This window comes from Dryobates pubescens, chromosome 25 (assembly GCF_014839835.1).
Source record: "Dryobates pubescens isolate bDryPub1 chromosome 25, bDryPub1.pri, whole genome shotgun sequence".
Classification (NCBI taxonomy): domain Eukaryota; kingdom Metazoa; phylum Chordata; class Aves; order Piciformes; family Picidae; genus Dryobates; species Dryobates pubescens.
The window spans coordinates 15,575,712-15,595,094 of NC_071636.1; the positions used below are offsets into that span (position 1 = coordinate 15,575,712).

The following is a 19,383-nucleotide window of genomic DNA, read 5'->3' on the forward strand; positions in this document are numbered from 1 at the left end:
CTGCTGTGACACAGGCACTCTAGAGCTCGAAATCTAACTTGAGAGCTATCTATGGCCAACGTTGACATTCAAAAGGGACAAAGTCCTGGCACCTAGAGACACTGATGGTCAGGGAATGAAACAGAGAAATGGATTCATTAAGCTAATCAGGCGAGTTCCAAGAGCAGGGCAGAGGATCCCAAGGTAGGCAGACATTGCTGTAGTCAAAGTAAACGATGCATGCCTGGGGACCTCCCTCACCTTGATTGCTTGTCCAAAAAATCCCTTTCCTAGGACTTCGCCGTGGATCAGGTCACAGGGCCGGAAGATTTGCTGGGAGCAGCTGGAAGAGGAGCGCAGGGACTCGGAGCGGCTGATGTCCCGGCTCAGGAGCAGCGGCTCCTTGGGGGAGCTGGGGCCTGGGGACTTGGAGATGCTGTTGCTGCGTCTGGGAAACAAAAGGGGACAGGGAGATCAAGGAAGCTTCTAGGAAAGTTTTGGTCCAACATATCCTATCCTTATAGCTCCTCAGAGACCAGTTTCTAGCCATTCTTCAGCCCTCTTCACACCTCACAAGCCAGGCGCTTCCCAGCACTGCAGCAGCTCTGTACAAACCTGCAGCAGCTTCCAAGTCAGAGCTGCCTAAGTACAACACACCTCCTGCATGCTCAGTCAGAGGTGGGGCTCTATGAACAGGAGGAGGAAGCTGAAGATGCAGCATCTGCTATCTCTAACTAAGGATGACAAATGACTAAGTGAGCAGCTGAGTGGCCCAGCTGGGGGAGACAAGGTTTGTCCCCAGTGCCAGGTGTCAGGCACATTTTCTTTAAGGACACCTTCTTCCCCAGACACTTAAGGCTGGGGGAAATCTGACCTTTACATTTCTAACTGTAACACTTCATAGCTTTTCTATGTTAAAAGCAGAGCCCCTTATTTTTATTAAGGAATGTTTCTCATCCTGAGAGGCAACAGAGAGACCATGTGTCAGTAGCAGGACCTCAAGCTCTCCAGGGCTTCCCTAACAGTTTCTACCAAGGTTCCCCCCAGGGACCAGCCATCTCTGCAGCCCTAGGCACAAAGCAGCCCAGCCAGGCAGCACAGGCCAAAGCCAAGCTGGGCCAGAGGCAGTGCTGCCCAGACTGTACCTGAGGGAGCGCCGTCGTAGCGTTCCCTCCAGGTTCTCCTTGATGTCCAGTGGCGAGAGGGAGCGTGGGGAAAGGGGTGGCTTGATGTGGGTGGGCAGCCGGGAGTCCAGCCGCAGCTTGTCCAGGCGCTGCGAGACAGGGTCGTGCTCGATCAGCAGCTGCAGCGTCTGGCTGGTCTTGCGAATCAGCTCCTCCACCTGCAGCCAGAGCACAGGACAGCAGATAGCAGCCAGGGGGCACAGGGTGACAGGAGACAGCAGAACGCCCCCAGGCGTCGGAGCAGAGTTCAGCCAGACCGCAGCTGCCTCGGCTGGGCACACCTCAGCTGGCTACCAGGCAAACCCAGCTAGCGACAGAGGTTCCTTATGCTAGCCAAGTCCTCTGCTGCCTGCTCACCTACAAGTGACCTATACAAAAGTGATGTGGACGGGCTGGAGGGTCCAGAGGAGGGCCACGAAGATGATCCAAGGAGTGGGAAACCTGCCACAGGAGGAGAGGCTGAGAGAACTGTCTTTGTTTAGCCTGGAGTAAAGGGGGCTAAGGGAGACTTCATCACCATGTTCAGTATTTAAAGGTGGCTATAAAGAAATGGAGACTCCCTTTTTACAAGGAGTCACATGGAGAGGTGTAATGGGAGAGTCCCATTGGACACCAGAGGACAATTATTCACAATGAGAACAATCAGCCACTGGAATGATCTCCCCAGGGCAGTGGTGGAGTCCTCAACACTAGACAGTCCTAAGATTCAGTTGACAGGGGCTGGTTCATTTATCCAGACTGTGCTTTTGCCAAGGAAGGTTGGATGGAGGAGCCCTCCCAACCTGGTGTTCTCTAGCTCTGTGAAATGCATTTCCTTTTCTTTTCCTGAGAAGCATCCAAAAACTACACAAGATTCCACCCTAAACTGCTGCAAAAGAGCTTTGCAAAAGCTGCATGTTCCTGTGTTCTCAGAGAAGAGAAAGAGAAGCCTTGCACAGTGCAGGGAGTGGTGGTCTCACTGCCCTCTTGCAGCATCACCTACATACAGCTATCTGTGCGAAACATTTACTCTTAAATACAGATATCAAATGCTTTTTTTTCTTGCAATGGGAAGCTCATCCCCTGGGACCAGCTGAGCTTCTCCTAGCAGTTGCCTCTACGAGGTTCAGAACAGTGGACTTCCCAGCAATACATGGTAAGCCTTCACAGCCTCTCTGTCCTCTGAGATGTCACAACATCAGAACTGCCTCTCACATTTCCATCTGTTCCATTTACCACTCCAAAGGCTGCAAGGTGTAGCACAGCACAGCTCATCCTCATGTTCACTGCTACTGCCAGCACAAGTGCTACAGGTGTGCACAGGCTGAGAGCACAGTGCTGAGAAGCAGACAGTGAAGGAGGCAGGTAAGGAGGAGGCTGCAGGGAGAGCTTGACCCACCTCCTCCACCTGCAGTGTGCGGATGGGAGCTCCGTTGATCTCCAGGATGCGGTCGGCAGGGTGGATGGCGTTCCGGACGTCTGGGCTGATGTGCATCCTGTTAACTCTAAACGTGGGAATGACAGGCTGGCTCAGGAGTCAGGTTAGCCAAAGTGATCCAAAACATTTGCTAGCTGATGCTTCGCTTCATGTTGGGATTCTGAAACAGAGCAATGCTGCTCTGCCAGCACTGGGAGCTACCATCAGACCGAATGCTTAGGGCTGAGCTCCTCATCTGCCTCACGACAAGAGTGGTGTTCCTTACAAATGAGCCCATATGTTTTCTGTTCAGTGAAGGAACTGAGCAATGAAGCTGTCAGTCAAGGTTGATCACAACAGACCACGTCCCTGTTGTGCTGAGAGATCCCCTCAGCAGCCCTCTGGCAGGACAGCAGCATCTCTGCCAGCTCCCAGACACGTACCTCGCACACAACCTGGGCATACTCACTCTTTCACCTGGACACCGGTGGCATAGCTGGAGCAGCCACCTTCAACTGACACAGAGAACCCCCTCTTGCCATCAGTAGCTGCTGGCATGGAGATGAGGGTGAGGGTGTAAGGTAGCTGCTCACGCAGGGACTCCGTGGAGTGCTTTTCTATCATGGGCGTCAGCACAATCTGGTTGTGGCATTTGCCACTGGAAGAAGAGAAGAAGTCATTATGGCAGTGTCCTGTCCCACACAGCTGCAGCTCCTGCACTGGCCAGAAGCTACAGTTTGCAGTGCTCACACCGTTCCTCCCTCCCTTCCAAGGCAGCCTCCTGGTCTTCCTTGGTGCAGCACTTGGCTGAGGGTGGCTGCCACAGAAGCAGGGAGCAGCTGGGGCTTACCAGTAGAGACTGGAGTGCTGCACCAGCGCGTAAGTGTCCCCATCCTCGATGATCACCTTGCAGCTCATGCAAGCAAAGCATTCGGGGTGGTACTTGTACTCGCCAGCCACCTGCAGGCAGAGGAGCTCACTCAGGGGGACCACAGCCACCAGCAGGGGCAGCTGCTCCTCTCTTCATTGTGACTTCAGGAGCAAGCAGCAGACTTCTCCTGGAGCTCTGTTAGCCCCTTCCACCTTTTCTGCACCCCATCTCTGGCCCCTTGCTTACAGAAGTGCTCTGAAACAAACCTGTCAACATGCAAAGCAAAGCTGGTGTCCCAGGAACCTCTGCTGCACTTGGCAGCTGCTCAGCTCTCACAAACAGTGGACAGTCTGGTGCAGACTAGTAAACAAGATATTAAACCTTCCTGTTCAGTTGCTCTTGGCAAGATAACCAAGGCTATGCCTCAATTAATGAAGCTGAAAAGGCTTTTTTTTTTTCTTTGGCAGCCAGGCAATGCACAAATTCAGATGCTTTACCAGCCAGCTGACAGAAAAAAGAGCAAGCCAAGGCTGAGACAACAAAACACGCTGTAAAAATACTTTTATTGGCTGATCTGTTTTCCTTAGGAGGACTTCCCCCATCGAGAGGCTTTTGCAAAGGCTTCTGCAGGCAGCCACAAACTGTCTGCACTTCTCCCACTGCTTCCCTGGGAGGCAGCAGTTGCCTTGCTGGGCACCACCCTGCTCTGCTCTAGGCCCTGCAAGGAGGGTAAGTATCTTTCACTCCTGACAGCTGTGAAGGGCAAGTATTTGCCAGGCTGTGCCAAGGAAGGGAACGGTGAGGTGAGCCCCATAGTTTCCTGGCAGAGTTCAATGCTTCAAAGCAATGAGTGCTAGTGCTACTTCAAGACACCACCAACCACTATGGACATCTGACCATGGTCCAGGTGAGAGACCTGGATGGCAACCTTCCTTAAAGCCAGAACCTACTGCTTTGTCCTGAGCTGAGAAGTTTGACTCTGCACTGCAGTGGAAAACTACCCCATGGAGACATGGAGGTAATGTGCTACAGCAATTGAACAGATGTCCCCTTAATCACCTTTCCACTTCTGCCTGTGCATTTCAGCACCATACTTTGTGAATATGCTCCAGATCCTAACAGCTCCCTCTTTTAAGAGCTCCCCCAACCCAAATTAATGTAGAAGGTGCACACACAAGCCCCATTTCTGACTTCTAATTTGAGTAGCAAGGAGAATATTACCTTCAGCTTCCCTGGCTATCTGAACAGCTACTGCCAATGTCCTGCCCCCAGGCAGGAGTCCTGCAGAGTCCTTACCATCACAGGCCCAGTCATCAGCAGAGAGCAGCCGTGGCAAGATTCCCCAAACTTGCCCCAGTAGTCTTTGTGGCAGTACAGCTTCCCATCTTTCTCATAGTACCAGTTAGTGAGGGGATCCTGGCATTCAGAGCACCTTGAAGGAAACAAAGGAACAAAGTTCCAGTTGGCAACACACCATAATCAATGAAATGGGTCCTCTCCTGCATGGAGAAAACAAACATTCAGCAGCAGCTCACCACCAACTCTGCTAGTTACCAATGTCCCAAACCTCTCCATTTCCCAATGCTGTTTTAGCTGAAAATTAGCACCAAAGCCAAGGTTTGTAAGGAGAGGTGGTACCAACCAATACAAAGGAACAGACAAGCTTCCAAAGTTTAAAACAAACCCCAGCTCTTTCTTAAAACCCATCAACAGGGTTTTAAAATTCTGCCTTACAGACTTGTCTCCTCCACTTTCTCCTGCCTCCTGGGAAGGAAGCTTCCAGCTGCAGCACTGCCTGGCCCACAGGCAGCTCTGCCACGGCTCCACTCTGTGCATGTACAGCATCGCTGTATCTGTGCCAGAGCACCTGGCTCCTCAGCCAGGTTAGGCAGGGGGCAGGGGGGCAGGATCCACTTCCCTGTGCATCACAAAGCCAGCTGTGCACCAGCCGTTGTGGGCAGCCTTCCTGTTCTTCTAAGTGCAGCTCTCCCAAAGGTCAGCTGCAGCACTCTCCATCGAGGGAGAGTTTCCAAAGCAGTTAATCCTTTGAGCTCCAAATACTTACTGCATCTACCAATTAACTGTGATGAAAGTCCTCCACCTCTCCCCACCAGCTGCTCTCCCTTTCCTTCTGCAGATGACAGTGCATGGCAAAAGAACACCCCACAAAAAAAACAACCAAAAAAACCCCAGAAACAAAACCATTTCTCCAATTTCACAGTCATCCTTCAGCAATCAGTGTCAGCTCCCACTGAAACACCAAACCATTACTGAGCCTCTATCTGCACCTCCCCAGCAATCAAAAAACCCCAACCCCAGTAACTGCAACCCCTCACAAACAGAAAAGCAAACCAAGGAGAAAGCTGCAGCAATTCTCTCCCAGATGTCACAAGCAAAATCCAGATCTTCAGGCTTCCTTAACACAACCTAACCCTGCCTCAGCAGGGTGCATAGGGCAAGGGAGCTTAACTGATGCAGTGTGGAGGTGTGACTTCATGGGGAGATAAGACACAGACAGCAGTTGCATCACTAAAGATGATTCCATTTGCCCTGGGCAGCAGGTTCTCAGACTTTAACAAGAGAATCAGTCTGGTGCTGGCCATTTCTTAGCACAGAATCCAAGGTCAATCCAAGGTCAATCACCAATGCCTGGGGCAAAGAAACACCTCGGGGATCAATGAAGTGTTCCCAAAGGTGAAGAGCTGCTTCTTTCTGTCTCAGTTGCTGCATTGCAGGGAAACCCATTGCACTGGGGTGGGGGTTTCAGTGGGTGTGTACCCCCTGGACAGCAGCCCCCCTCTACAGCACCAAATGCACTGAGCTCAGCTAGTGGAAGTGCACTTTTGACATGCTTCCAGGCCTAGAATGAGAGCTGCTGTTGACTTCACCTTTCACAAGCTTCCTGAAAGCTTCTTTGTTCCAAAGACACTCTTTGTAAACCTCACCAGCTTGTAAGGAGGATGATGATAGGTGGAACTGTTCATGCTCCAGCACGGAGAGCTCTTTGTCTCAAGAGACTGCAAGGCAACAAGGTAAAACTGCTTGTAAGCAGCCTTTGGGTTTAGGGGAAGATACACCTCACCAGGTACTTAGTGCCATACCCTACCCTCAGGACAGTTGCTCCTTCTAATGTATCTGGCCTTTACAAGGTTTGTTCTCCCAGCTGAGGAGCTCCAAATCCTGCCCCCTCCCCACTGACAGGAAAGAACTCCAGCAAGAGGCCTTGCCAATTTTGTCTGAGGCAGGGGGACAGCAGCTTAACCTTGCTGTTGGTGGTACCTGCAGCACTCGGGTACTGTCATGGTTACACCCTGCTCATGGTATGCAGGAGTCCTAGAGGGCATTGCAGTGCCTCTTCCCTGTAACCACTAGCCGTGGGCTTTCATCTGCAGTAAATACCCCATGCTGAATGATCAAGTAGGTGAGTGGGAGGGAGAAAAGAGCAAGCGGAGACTAACAGCAGAGATTTCTATCACCTTGTGGCAGGAACATCTGGCTCTGCATGGGCAAATTGGATCCCTTAGACTTATCCAACTTCTGCATGCATGCCTGTACCAGTGGGTGCTCCAGGAGTGATTACATCTTCAAACAGGGAGCTGTGACCAGACCTGTAGTTGGGATGCAGACAGCAGTACTGGAGACTGCTCCAACAGGACTTCAAGACCCAGCTTTCTGTCTAAGTTTTCTCCCAGCAGGTGGGTTGTTTATTTTTGAGGTCAACACCATCCTCTCCTCACTCCTCTTAAACTTCACCTTCCATCACTCTTTCTTTTTTTCTTTCCCTCCCTAAGAAAACTCTAAAATTGCTGCAAGAGCAGCACAAGGGCAAAGCTGTTCAGCTAGGCTGCAGAGGACGAGGTGCACTTGGCTGCCTTTCCCCTACTTCTGCATGACTAGGTTCCAACCTTAGAGCACTTTTGATCGGTTTGCTTCCATCCAGAAGCAAAGTGTTGGTATCTACTTTGCAACACACCCCTGGCAAAATGAAGGTGGAGGGGAGGGGGGGGGTGGAGCCAGCAAGCAGTCAGTTCTTTGCTATGCAATTAAACAAATCTGGGCAGGACAAGTTTGCAACTTAAGGCTGGGAACCCCACCCAGGGCAATGAGGCAACAGGAACAAAGCAAGCAGTCCCAGAGAGACTAGATGTTGGTAATGGGCTAACTGGCCTCTTCCTTAATCACTGCCAGCGAGAGGCCATGGCCCATGCTGCCAACCACCCACTCTGCAATGTGGCAAAGGCCTGGTATCTGCCAGGTGTGGGGAGCTGGCTGGCAGCACGCAGGGAGACTTTCAGACCTGCCCCTCACCCAAATGATAAAGGCAGCACACCACTGTTCCTTGTCACCCTCACTGAAGAGCTATGCCAGAGTTTTACCACAGAAGACACCAGAGGTACCTCTCCTTCCTCCTCCTCCTCACTGGAGCACGTGGCACTGCAGGGCTCACACCAGCTGAGACAGGCAGGCAGCTACTTCTACAGCTATTAAGCAAGCTAATCTCAGCCAGCCACTGCAACCAAAACAAAGGGAGATTTCTTTCTCCTCTGGCTTTTTTAGATTCTCCTCCCTGCTTTGCTGTTCTTGTTACAGAGTGACAAAGCATGGCAAGCAAGACTGGTAACAGCCACACTTGACCTGTTTCCTCTCGCTGCCCAGGCACCATTCTCAGAGCTACAGAGCTCTGCTCTAATGACACGGTCCCATACATTAGGACTCTTCTCAGTCTTGGCTATAAAGGAAAAAAAGTGATCTGCCTGCCATAGCCAGCCTCCAGAAACCCCAGGCAGCCTCTGGGTGCAGCGTTCAGCCCTGATGCTCAGTGCAGAAGAGTTCACAAATGGCTGCTGGATAGCTGCTGGGTTTGGTGGGGGGTGGTGGAAGGATCAGGTCACAACAGGTAACCAGCCTGGTTTTCAGTGAGATGGGAGATTCAATTGATGTGTCATCTCTTTTACATCTAAATGAAACCCAATCCCCTCACGGAAGCAAAGCCTTCCCTGGCACTGAGGGGACAGTTAACCAAGAGCACCCCTCGCACACACTGTCAGGCTGGATCAGTTAACGCTGGGCAAGAGCTTCCAGCTCTGCAGGCAGAGTGGGGGAGGCACACAGAATGTCACACAGAGAGCTGCAGCACACAAACACAGCCCCAGCTCGTAGCTAACCCAGAGGCTTCTCACCTCAGCTTGGCAGAAGTGTACACAGTGGCTGCACAGCAGACACTGCACGAGGAAGAAGAGATGCCAGAAAATGAAGTATTAGAAATTAGTGTGAAAGCTCTGCTTCCACTGAGCCGTTTCACAGGCTGGGGAGAAGGCTTAGCGTGGTGTCCTACTCTTGCTGCAAATAACGAGTGGCTGCTCCCTTCCCTTCTGAAAGCAGAGGCTGCCTACAGGAGTTTAGTAATTGCACAGCAGTATCCACTGCTGTCCCAGACTGCTTCAGCCAAATCAGCGCCAAAGTGTTTTCAGGAACAGGATCAATAACGAGCAAATCCGAGAGGAGGGGACAGGAGGGAGACAATGAAACTGCAAGCTGTGCCTTTCCCCACCAACCACCTCATCAGCACATCAGCGGCAGCCACCCTCCTGGCATGCCCGGCCTCACTAGCAGCCTTCACTACGGAGATGGAATGTAGTCAAAGCCTTATCCTGTAGCTATCATCTTCCTCAAGCCTCCTTTGTTCAACTGGGCCAAGAATGGTTGGTAATGTAGCCCAAAATATCACGGCAGAAGAATCCTTTGCACCTAAAAGAAGCCCTGCACAGGACCCGATTCCTGTTCTCAGATGAGATCATGCACTGCAGATAGCATCACCTTCTCGAACCGCAGCAGCACCTCACCTCTCCCTGCACCGTGCCCAACACAAGCAGCCTTGGCAGAGCAGGGGCACAGCTCCCCAGTGCCGCACAGACACTGCCCCGTGGCACAGGTGCCCTTCCCTCGCAGCAGAGAGCTGCAGAGCCTGGTGGCAGGAATCCCCCCAGGGGCTCCTCCTGCCCGAGCCGGCTGTTCCCGGACAGCAGCACTGTGCCTCCCCCCAGCCGCGGCGGGGAGCGCTCCAGGGGAGGACACTGAGGCCCACGGCTACCCCTGCACAGGACTCACCGAAAGGGCTCCTTGGGAGCGAAGTAAGCTGGGGCCGACAGGTAACTTCCCATCCTGGGCACTGGATGAACCGGCTCAGCCACGAACCCGTCCAACTGCCTCTGCACGGCTCGGCTCTGCCCGCATGGCAGCGGCCCCTGCTCATTTGATCCTGCGCTGATTCAGACGCTTCACCTCTCTTTGAAGCTGCCCAGGGAACGCCAGATCTCTCGGCTGCTCATTCCCTTTCAGACTGCTGGCTCCCATGGTTATAACCCTCTCCTCCCGGACTCAGCAGCAGCAGCCTCGGGAAGGGCAGGACGGCTGTTAACCGAGCTAGCTGGACATGCTTCTACAAGAGATCCTGCGAGCTCTGCTGCCTGCTAACTATTGTCAACTTTTCCCTTCTCTGGTTCCACCCAAGGGTGGGAGGGGAGGAGGAGCCATTGCTGGAGGCCAGCGTGTAGCTCCAGAGGCTGAATAAGCTCTGCCTCTGCACAAGGTGTGTGGGGGGGCTCTGACTCAAAGAGGGCCTGAGCCAGTGCTGAAAAGTAGCAGCTTTTGCTAGAGAGCCTGGCGTGTAAATGTGCAAGCCCTCCCTGCAGCAGTGGCAGTTTGACAAGACAGCTCAGCACATCTCCAAACACCAAGTTAATGTTTACTACCTACCCTCCTAAACCCCTCACAGCACCTACAGTCTGCTCACCCTCTTGCAGGAGGCTACTCAGCATGCTTCAGGCCAAGGAAAAAGAACCTTCTTCCCATGACTGCTGTAACAGAGATCACTGCAATCATTTAACCTGATCTTCAGCTCCTGAATGGAAGTTGAGAGGGATAAATCTGCAGATAAGAAGTCTGGCTGCTTGCATCCCATGTAGTTATAGCATTTTGCTTGCTCTGAAGCCAAGTGTGATCTCTAGTGGCCTAATCAGCTAACGCTGTTTGCAAGCCACTCAGAAATGCAACAAACACATGCTGCTGCATGGAAGCTCTCCCATCTCTGTTCAGCTAGCAAAGCCTGGCATGCCTGAACACAGCCTGAAATCATGCTATGCTATGCTCTGTTCCAGAGGCTTTTACTGGAGATGCTGCTCTCAGCTGGCATATTGTTCCCAGCATGGGGCTGGGATAAGGCAGTCTTGGCTGTTCACTGCTGACCTAAGCTGAAAGCCAGGCAGCTTTTGGGGCTGGGTGTTTTCTGGGTTATGCTTGCTTGTTTGGTTTACTTTTAATAAGCAGCCACCTTTATTTATTTTTTTTCTCCCATCTCTTCAGAGCAGTTTCTAAGCCTGGCTGTGCAGTGAAGCCTGGTGCTGCAGAGCCCGATGTGGCTGTCGGTGCCAGCACGGGTCTAATTCCTCCTGACATTTCACACAGCTCCACTGGAAGCAGCAACACGGTGAGTCTGTGTCTAGGAATGCACTCTGGGCTCTCACATTCCCTATACGTTGCGTGCTGAACGGGGGCCAGCGCTCCCCGGCCGCGGCTTTCCCGGCTCTCGGCACCACCCCACGGCACAGACAGCTCCGGTGCAGTCCCCTCCTGCCCACCCTCACCGAAGACAAAAGCTCTGCTGCCGTGGGCTCAGCTCCCTCCAAGAGGCATTCCACGTGACCCCATAAATCCCAGCTCCTCAGCCAAGACCTTTGAAGGTTTGATTCGCAGCTGTGATAAGCAGCCAGCTAGTCTGTGAATGAAGCCAGCAGATAAAGCCCAACTTCAAAGTCATAAAAACCACCCAGACAGCCAAGCGACTGGGAAGGAATTCTGCTTGAGACTTCCTTAAAGCCGAAGGACACATAGTCAAACGCTTATTTAAACAGGAAACATCCTATCAAAACGATTTTGCTTTTGCAGCAAGCCCCGGCAGCAGCCACTAAGTTACTGTTCCCTACTCTCTTGTTCCTTCTTGCCGTTTTGATTGTCTCTACGAGCCACTGGAGAGCACAACTGCTCTGACAAAAGGCCTCTGGAAAAGGTGTTAATGTCTGCATACATTGCAGGTCTGAATTCCTGCCAGAATGACTGTGCTTCAGAAATGCTGATCAACAGGTGCGTGTGGGGGGCCCTTTTCCGAGTAATTTCATTGATACCATCTCCTAGGGCCAGGCTGCACTCAAGCAAATTTCTTCTTCACCAACTGAAATAAGGTATCAGCACCTTCGTTCTTGCAAATGCTGACAGCTTTTCCACTACTAACAGGCAGCCATCACAGGGGGGTTGCCTTCCTTGTTATGGTTTAGAACTGTACAGTAAGTGTTGCCAGAAAGAAGTCTGCAAAATACAACCAACAAGGAAAAAGGACTCAATGAAAACCCTCAGCACTGACTTAAGATGAAATGTATTGCAAAGGGGGCTGCGGCCATTCCGGTTGGATCCCCACGGAAATGCACCACACAGCTACTGGGATGTTCCAGTGAACAACACCTTAGAAGAGCTAGAGGCAGGCTGCACACAGGGTTCATGCAGTCCAACAGCACATCTAAGAAGCGCTCTCAGCACACCTGCCACCCATCCTGGCACAGTGGGACATGTGGCACTGGTAGAACTGGGGCAGAGTCTGCAGCAAGTCTGCTCCTGCACAGGTGCAGGTTGGAGGCATACCCTCAGTATCACTCCAATACCTTCTTGTATTCCCAAGGCACTTACACATGACACCTGCTTTGCTGCTGGTGAAAGACATCAGCTCCAGCAACTAAGCCCCCAGTGATATGCAGGTGCCTTGGGATGAAAGCTCCTGCTCTTAAGCAAACTAAGCCAAAGAGAAGCCAGACTCATTTCCATTACCGCAACTTACTTCCAAGCAGCAGCAGAACTTCAGACCAGCACAGTGCTGCCTTCTTGGTAGCCAGCATCACTAAGCACAAGATGAGGATGGAGACAGAATTTTTATCTCCACCCTACTTGCTTGCTGGCTGCAGGCATCTGAACAGGTGTAGGCTGAGAAGCAAACCAAAGAGATTCAAGCTACTGAAACCTGACAGATCAGATACGGTTCTGGAAGCGAGAGATTTTTGCTCCATAAGTGCAGCACGGCTGGCAAGAACACTGGCACTCACACCTCTGCACCTTCACTCTCTTCCTCACCTGCTGCCTCACTCCTGTAGCAAGCTTAGCACACCCCGGGCCGTGGGAGTGCCTCTAATTGCCTCGAGGGAGTAATGATAGCCAGGCCCTAAAGGGCAAGCTGCACAAGTCAACTAGAAAATGTTTAGATTGGAATGCCCAGCTCCTCCTTAAATATAAAGGTCCTCACTGATGTCCTGCAGCTGGTAGATTCCCCCGAGGAATGTGGCATTCCTCAGGGGAATTTCCACCTGCAGAGTGCCTCATTGTTCCTTTGGACAGTCACAGTGATCTTTGCACAAAGAAGCACTTAGCAACTATTTCCCCTTAAATCTGAGAGTGACCTGGCGAGAGTCAGTGTTGAGGGAGGCCCCACCAAGAAGACATTCCCAGGAGTCTGCCGAACCAGTGGAGATGAGCTCTCATCTCTGAGGCCCTGTCATTAGCTTTCTGTAACTGCCAGAAACCGGAGAAGACAGGGAGAGAAGAGACTGGTCCTCCTGCTGCTGCCATAATTCAGTGCCTTTTGTTACTACTGATCTTTCCCCTGCTTTGATGTTTTGAATTCAGCTGCTGCATACATAAACCTGTGCTCACAGCTGAATAGCTAAAGGAAGAGTCAAACCATCAAATATCCCCACATTTCAAACTCACCTTAGCACACACCTTTGCTTACAGGAAAGATATAGAGAGACTGTTTACAAAGGCCTGCAGTGAGAGAACCAGGGGCAATGGCTTCAAACTAGAGAAGGGCAGATTTAGATGGGATATCTGGAAGCAGTTCTTCACTATGAGGGTAGTGGAGCACTGGAACAGGTTGCCCAGGGAGGTGGTTGAGGCTTCTTCCCTGGAGATATGCAAGGTAAGGCTCGATGGGCAGCCTGATCTAGTTGGGGATATCCCTGCTGACTGCAGGGGGGTTGAACTGGATGACCTTCGGAGGTCCCTTCCGGCCTGGACCATTCTATGATTCTATTAGTGTTGCTTAGGTACCTACATTTGGTTTATTTTATAGACCACAGTAATGCACATCCTCTGTTATTGCATGGTTAGGAAGGAACTGAACATCAGCTGTCTTCCTTCCTATAAAGGACTTAAACACCCCAGTACAGCAGGAATTCCCTTCACCATTCCCAGTCATTCCCTTCACATGGATCCAAAAGCATTTTCCACCCAGGTGTATTCAACAGGCTTGACCTGAGACCACGGTTTTCAAGTAATCAAAACTAGATTTTAACACATACCATGCCTTTAAGATTAAATCACAGAGCTACATCCAAGTTTTTTCAGCCCAAGTAGCTAATATCCCTACAGAAAGAGGGAGTTGTCTTTACCTGTGGGGGGAAAAAAATCACAACAAAATACAAAACCCCAACGAAGGACATAAAAATACCAGGTGTCAATGCTTTATTCCAAGGGCTCATTCAAGGCAGGTACCTTCTGTTTCATAGTGTAAAAAAACAGCTGGACTCAAAGCAGTAAGAACAGCATGCTTCGGGCCCAAAAAGCAGCTTTCCAGTAACCCCTCCAGGCAACAGTGATCTAGAGCCAGCAAAAAGACACCTTGCCACTTCTTTCTTTCCCTTTCTTGGGGTGATGTTTGAAGTTCTGTGCATCTGTAAGCCCCACATCCAGTGGAGCTGTGCAGCAGCGAAAGGACCTTTGCAAGGGTCTGCAATCTGAACAGAATGCAGAGGCACCAGAGGCCATTCAGAGTTAATTCGCAGCAGACACTGTGCAAGAAACTTCCTCAGACAGATCCAGCCCATCAGATCCAAGCCTAAGGACCAGGGGCCAGTTTTCAATACCCAAGATACATGACTAGGAATTTGGTTGCCCCTCTGGTCACACCAGAGAAAACAGAGGTTTCAGAGACAAAGCTCCTGTACATACAGCTTGAGGAAGGAGGGAAGTGACAAAAACCTGAACCCCTCAGAGACACGCATGTACGTCAGCCACTGCCAGTGCCAAGCATGATCAGCAGCCCAGCCTGACCAAGAATAAACAGAGCTAACGAGCCTGGAGTGGTGCCAAGCAGCATTAGAGAAATGATGTGCCAGGCCAGGGAGTCTGCTAATCCACAGGAAGACTGAAAAACACAAGAGCTGCCGGAACTCACAGCTATCCACTGCCAAAGGCTCCTACCCTCACAGCCTGTTTCAAGTTTGGCTTTGGGGTATCAAGCACAAGACTGCTGCTCATCGTGGCTTGGGACAGCAGAAGAAAAGTGGGAGCAGAGTGCAAGCTGAAAACGTGTTTCCATGTACAGGCCTACCCTGGAACTAGGAAGAAGGGAAGGGCAGCTTCCTTTACTGCAGGTTCCAATTGCCTGTTCAGCGTGGCAGCTTAGCTGGGCGCTAGAGCTAGCCAAAAGCACAGGGCAGGAGAGAAGCACATCAGCAAATGCTGAGAGTTACTGCACAGCTCAGGATAAAAGCTGGCTCCTGCACTTGCACAGCACAAAGAAACCCAGAACACTGGTAAGCTGCTGTGTTACAGTGCAAGCTACAATATGAGACTCTGCACCACCACAAGGGCAGCTCTCATCCACCTCAACAGCACCAACAGCAAAAGAAACACCAAGGCATTTGCAAATCAAGACCCACAACAAAAATACCTTCAAAGGCAAGAAAGAAAGACTTAGTAGGCCAGATAGGCTTGCAATTGGCTACTGATGGAATCTAGGGAAGCTCAACAAGAGGATACCAGCTCTTTGAGACCAGAAAACCACGATGAAGAGAAGCTGACTCAATGTAGCTAAACATGAATACTCAAAGCAACAGAAACCCAAAGCTGTAACTGTGATTATGGACAAGTCCTTATCAGCTGCAGCATATTTCAACAGCTAGTACTGCTTTGGCAGCATGCTGTGTTTGGGGCTTTTTTTGATCCACCATTAACCATAATCCTCACTTCAACAAAGCTGAGGTATTTGTTGGGTTTGTTATGGTGGTTTGCTTTTTTTTCCAGTCAGGACAGTAGATGCCTATCTCTGCATTGCAAACACTCCTCCAAAGCCACACTTTGTCTTCCTTTATACCTATTTGCTTCAACACCATCCAAGTATTACCCTCTCCAGATTCAAGCCAACACTGAAGCCAACAGAAGCTGCAGGTACTTGAACCCCCTCAAAAATACAGGTTCCCTTGACAAATGTGATTCTGGAGCATGAAAACAGGGCTGATTATTCATGAAACACCAACAAGAGGCATTACTCCCTCTGCCAGGACAAGGAGCATGTCAGAGATCCCTTTTTGTCCTTGCTGCCAGTAACATGAACCAACAGATTTTCTAGGTTTGTATGTCTTAACAGCCTGAAAGGAAGAGGAAGTAAAAGGCAGCTCTTCCTCTGCCATGTCAGCACTGTTCCCCACCACCCTGTCGTCCCCCTTGTATCTACCACACGTGGAAAACGCGACAGGCTCAGCAAATCACCTGGGCACTGCTTTGGAATGCAGCTGAAGACAAACATGCAACCCCTGGCTTCTGCCAGCAGCACTCAGTCCCAGCTTTCACTTGCCCTTTATCTGTATGCCTGGACACGCCTGCATCAGCATGGCCACACTTGGCCAGGCAGTGCCAGCCTGCTGGGGGGGACTCAAAGTCAGCTCCAGAGTGCTGCTGCAAGCACTGAAGCAGGGCTGCGAACAAGGGCACGGGGTTGCTCTGCAAGAGGCCCCGACACAGGCCAGGCACAGAGATGGCAGCAAGAACTCTCTGTTAATAGCTGTGCTTATCCACCAGGTTCTGAGGCAGCTGAACAGCACCAGCAGAGTTTAGGGGACTAAAATTTTACCTACCGGAAGCAGGAAACATGCCAAGCTTCGTTGACAGTCTTGTAGAGGCGCTGGCCAGCAGCAATGCTGTCCCCACATCCTAAGCATCTCCAGACTTCTTCACCTGCATGCAGGAAAGAAGTGACATAAAGCAAGTATTTTACATCAGAGCCAACAAGTATTGCTGCATTCATTAAATCAGGGAGCTATCAGGAAAGGCTGCACACAGAGTTAAGCCAGGTCTGTAGTGCCACAGAGTGGAGTTCCCAACTCAAATTCCAACATCTTCTAGATATCTTTTTCCTCCAGACATAACATCACCCTCTGCTCCTCTGCATGCTGCAGAAGAAAGCAATTGTGACTTTTCAGAGAGGGCAGCCCAGCTACAGCTCTGCTGATCTTCACAGCAGAGATTTCAGGAAGGCAGAGATCTAGGGCAACAATTCCCACAGAGAACCATGCTCAGCCAGGCAGCCACGCTGCTGTTTCCCCTGCACCACTGACTCAGCACATAACGTTTGCACTCACTTGTATAATTAACTGGATTTCCCAGAACTGAAAGAAAAGAAAGGCAAACTTCATTCAGCAGAGAACACTTGACTACCAGGAAGGAATTACACACTTGAATGAATATTCCTGTAGAGACTGTTCAGCCAACACCGGACTACCCTCAGCCTTAGCAAGGGGGGTATTTCCTACTGGCCCAGTGCCCTTGCAGAGAACACTGGCAATGGCTTCTGCTAGAGCTGCCATACAGCCCCAAGGACAGCCAGTTATTTAGGAGTATGTGAGCCAGGTGAAACAGGATGAAAACTGATGCACAAAGAGTGTTTGGTACACAGAGAAATTCCATCCAACCCTCCAAGAACTGTGTGGGTACATCAAAGGAAAAGTCAAGGAGCAAGGTGAGCACAGCACTGTGCAAGGGGCAGATGTCAAACCGGCTTCTTCCTTCTACCGAACGTGTACTTGCCACGAGGTCGCAGAAGGAAAGAAGTGCCCTTGGAGATGAAAACCACTAACCATGGACTTCCATTTTCCAGTGAATGCTAAAACTTGTTAATTGCTCAGCCAAGCTGATTCCAAGGTCAAGTTCCTTGAAGTTCCACAAAAGAGAAGCCAACAGCATTCTGTGCACTTTTAGTCCCCTGTCTACGTTAACGTCAACGTTTATAAGTAAGCAAAGTGCAGATCTCCTTGACCATCTTACACAAATACCTATTTCAGAGGAAAAAAACATGTTGCTTAGCTTCAAGCAAGAACTGCCCTCACAGCAGGTAAGCAGCATCCACGAGAGTCTTCATACAGACTCCAGGGCTAGATCAGATTCATTCAAATGTGACTTCCGGTGTGAGTTGCTGCTTCAATTCCCAACTGCATCAGCTCTACACCTGGGAGTGCATCTGCACCCTCTTGCTCTCTGGAACACTGAGAACTGCACAACAACATTCAGATCTGCACAACAGAGCAAGGGTGAGGAGAAACTTGACAAAAGCTGACACTACAGACACTCTTCTCCAAAGCCAATTGCACTGCAAGCAGGCTTGGGATTGAAAGACAGAGCCACGTGTGCCCGAGCCTCAACGCCCAGGCAGCCAGCACTCTCCTCTCAACAGCACCAGCCCTCAGAAGTGGGTGAACCCCTGGAACCACTGCCGTGCTACCAACACCCTGCCAAACAGCCATCCTGCAGCTCTTCCTGGTCAGTGACCCCGCACAAATGTGAATACAGCCAGCAGAGCCTCTTTAAGGGAATTCAAAGTCTAATCAACTGAGCACAGCAGACCAAGCGCATGGATGTGCCTTCACAGGGCTCACACGGCGCCATTAGCTTCTGAACTCCAGGTAGCTGTCACCTTACTCCTAGCTGTTACAGTTGCTTAACTAGGGGGCACAGTCTCAAGCTGTGCCAGGGGAGGTTTGGACTCGAGGTGAGGAGAAAGTTCTTCACTAAGCGAGTCGTTGGAATGGGCTGCCCAGGGAGGTGGTGGAGTCACCGTCCCTGGAGGTGTTCAAGAGGAGATTGGACGTGGCACTTGGTGCCATGGTCTAGTCGTGAGGTCTGTTGAGACAGGTTGGACTTGATGATCCTTGGGGTCTCTTCCAACCTTAGTTATAGTGTGATACTGTGAACTACATCCAGCAAGGCCGACTGCTCACAAACGGAGCAGTACAGGACTCGACCGAAATTGTTTCAGTGTCCAGGAAAGGGGACGGAAATGCGGGGGGTGGGTAAAGGGCAGGAAATAGTGTGAAAGAAGAGCAAACGGACATAATCAATGCAGCAGGTCTGTTAAGTCCCCCGGGACACCAGGACTGTTACAGAGACGGACAGCAAGGAAAGGCAGCGGCTCCTCCAGCTGCGGCAGCCCCCGCGGCCGGGCGAGCGACAGAGCTTCGGTGGGACGGGCAGGACCCGGCGCAGGGCAGGACAGAGACAGGACGGGAGCGATCGGCCAGCCCCAGCAGGCAGTGGCGCTAACGGATCCGGCAGCTGGCGCCCTGAGGGCGGGAAGCTGACCCCACCCCCGCACCTTTCCGCGGAGCTCGCCGCACCGGAGCCCGGGCAGGCTCCCCCCGAACCGCGCGTGTGGCCGCAGAGCGGCGGAGGCTGGCCGCCCGCCGGCCGGCTCCCAGGCACGGGACACGGGCTGATGTTTAGCCAAGGTGCAGGTTCCGAGACCCGCGGGTAAGGCCTCTCGAGCCCCCGATCTGCCGCCCCACTGATGGAAGGGCTCCCACATAACAGCCGCCCGGCCGGAGGAGAGCTGCGGCCTCGCGTACGCGCTCCCGCCCCGCTGTCACCGAGGGCGGCCCTAGCCGCCGGCTCCGCGGAGGCGCGGCCCGGCGGCCTCACCTGGCAGCTTCTCCATTCCGCGCCGGCCTCGCCACCGCCCCGGGGCTCGCTTGCGCCTGACGTCAGCGCTACAGAGCGCGCGGCAGGGTCACCCCGCACCTGGAGCGGGACTGCGTTCCGCCTCTCTTCCTTTCGCCGCTATAGCGGCACCGCGCCCCACCCCGAGG

General features: G+C 51.8%; 1 protein-coding gene across 3 annotated transcripts in view; it reads right to left on the minus strand.

Annotated features, from left to right (window-relative positions):
- Positions 1 to 19,367, minus strand: part of LIMK2 (LIM domain kinase 2) — a 32,775-nt gene extending 13,408 nt beyond the window's left edge. The window contains exons 1-8 of one of the 3 annotated variants that reach the window (XM_054173313.1): positions 19,217 to 19,367; positions 16,384 to 16,483; positions 4,727 to 4,862; positions 3,410 to 3,519; positions 3,029 to 3,217; positions 2,542 to 2,647; positions 1,125 to 1,321; positions 241 to 427 (exon numbers count right to left, since the gene is read on the minus strand). In XM_054173313.1, coding sequence (XP_054029288.1) covers positions 241 to 427; positions 1,125 to 1,321; positions 2,542 to 2,647; positions 3,029 to 3,217; positions 3,410 to 3,519; positions 4,727 to 4,862; positions 16,384 to 16,483; positions 19,217 to 19,232 — 1,041 coding nt within the window. In that variant the 5' untranslated portion in view covers positions 19,233 to 19,367. Of the gene's footprint in view, positions 1 to 240; positions 428 to 1,124; positions 1,322 to 2,541; positions 2,648 to 3,028; positions 3,218 to 3,409; positions 3,520 to 4,726; positions 4,863 to 9,538; positions 9,850 to 16,383; positions 16,484 to 19,216 lie in introns of those variants that run through there. The other 2 variants (XM_054173314.1, XM_009910957.2) reach the window with 2 other exon arrangements.
- Between the last annotated feature and the right edge of the window lie 16 nt (positions 19,368 to 19,383).